The 887-nt window shown below is 62.0% G+C and overlaps 1 protein-coding gene across 1 annotated transcript; it reads right to left on the minus strand.

Annotated features, from left to right (window-relative positions):
• Window positions 1–6: 6 nt before the first annotated feature.
• Window positions 7–881, minus strand: LOC107735627 (transcription factor AP-1-like). The gene has a single exon (XM_016547256.1). The coding sequence runs from the start codon at window positions 867–869 to the stop codon at window positions 12–14; it is 858 nt and encodes a 285-aa protein (XP_016402742.1). The 5' UTR covers window positions 870–881; the 3' UTR covers window positions 7–11.
• Window positions 882–887: the final 6 nt, after the last annotated feature.

The following is an 887-nucleotide window of genomic DNA, read 5'->3' on the forward strand; positions in this document are numbered from 1 at the left end:
GTCTTGTGGTTTCAGCAGCTGGTGCTCTCGCCACTCTTGGCCATGCCGGCTGAGCTGACGGCGATCTGGCAGCCATTAGTGACGTGATTCATGACTTTCTGTTTGAGCTGAGCCACCTGCTCTCTCAGGATGCTGGCGGTGGAGGCCAGGTCCGAGTTCTGCGTCTTCAGCACCTTGACCTTCTCCTCCAGCCGCGAGATCCTCTCCAGCTTCCTCTTGCGGCACTTGGAGGCGGCGATGCGGTTCCGCAGCTTCTTGCGCTCCGCCTTGATCCGCTCCTGGGTCTCCAGGTTGATGGGAGAGAGTGAGGGCGGGGAGCTGGCCGGGTCGGCCCCGGGCGGGTGAGGGACCTCGGGCACCGTCTGCGGAGCGTCCGGGCCCCGGGTCTGAGGGCCGTGGGGCGAGGCGTAGGCCATCTGGCCGCCGGGGTAAGAGGAGGGCAGCTGGTTGGGGTTGTAGCTGCTCAGGTTGGTGTAGATGGGCATGTCTGCGCCCGGCATCAGGTTCCTCTGGTAGGAGCCCTGGATGGAGGAGGAGGGCGACATGGGGGCCCCCACCAGCTGGTTCTGCTTGTGCAGATCGGCCAGAGCTTTGACGAAGCCGTCTGCGAATCCCTCCTGCTCGTTCGTGGCCTGGTTTCGGTACATGAAGGGATTAGCAGACGCGTTTGGAGCCGGGCTTGTAGTAACCAGTCCCTGGTTAGACTGGATAATCAGGTGCTCCAGATCTGGAGAGGACAGCTTCAGGAGGTTCATGTCTGGAGAAGACATCAGCGAGCCGTTGGGATTGCCGCTCATGCCCAGACCGCTGGGGCTGTTGAGTTTGAGGCTCGAGGCGTTTCCCAGGCTGTGGGAGAAATGACGCGGCATGTTGTTCTTCTTGCTCAT

Source organism: Sinocyclocheilus rhinocerous, unplaced genomic scaffold, assembly GCF_001515625.1.
Source record: "Sinocyclocheilus rhinocerous isolate Xijiao unplaced genomic scaffold, SAMN03320098_v1.1 C36186264, whole genome shotgun sequence".
Taxonomy (NCBI): Eukaryota; Metazoa; Chordata; class Actinopteri; order Cypriniformes; family Cyprinidae; genus Sinocyclocheilus; species Sinocyclocheilus rhinocerous.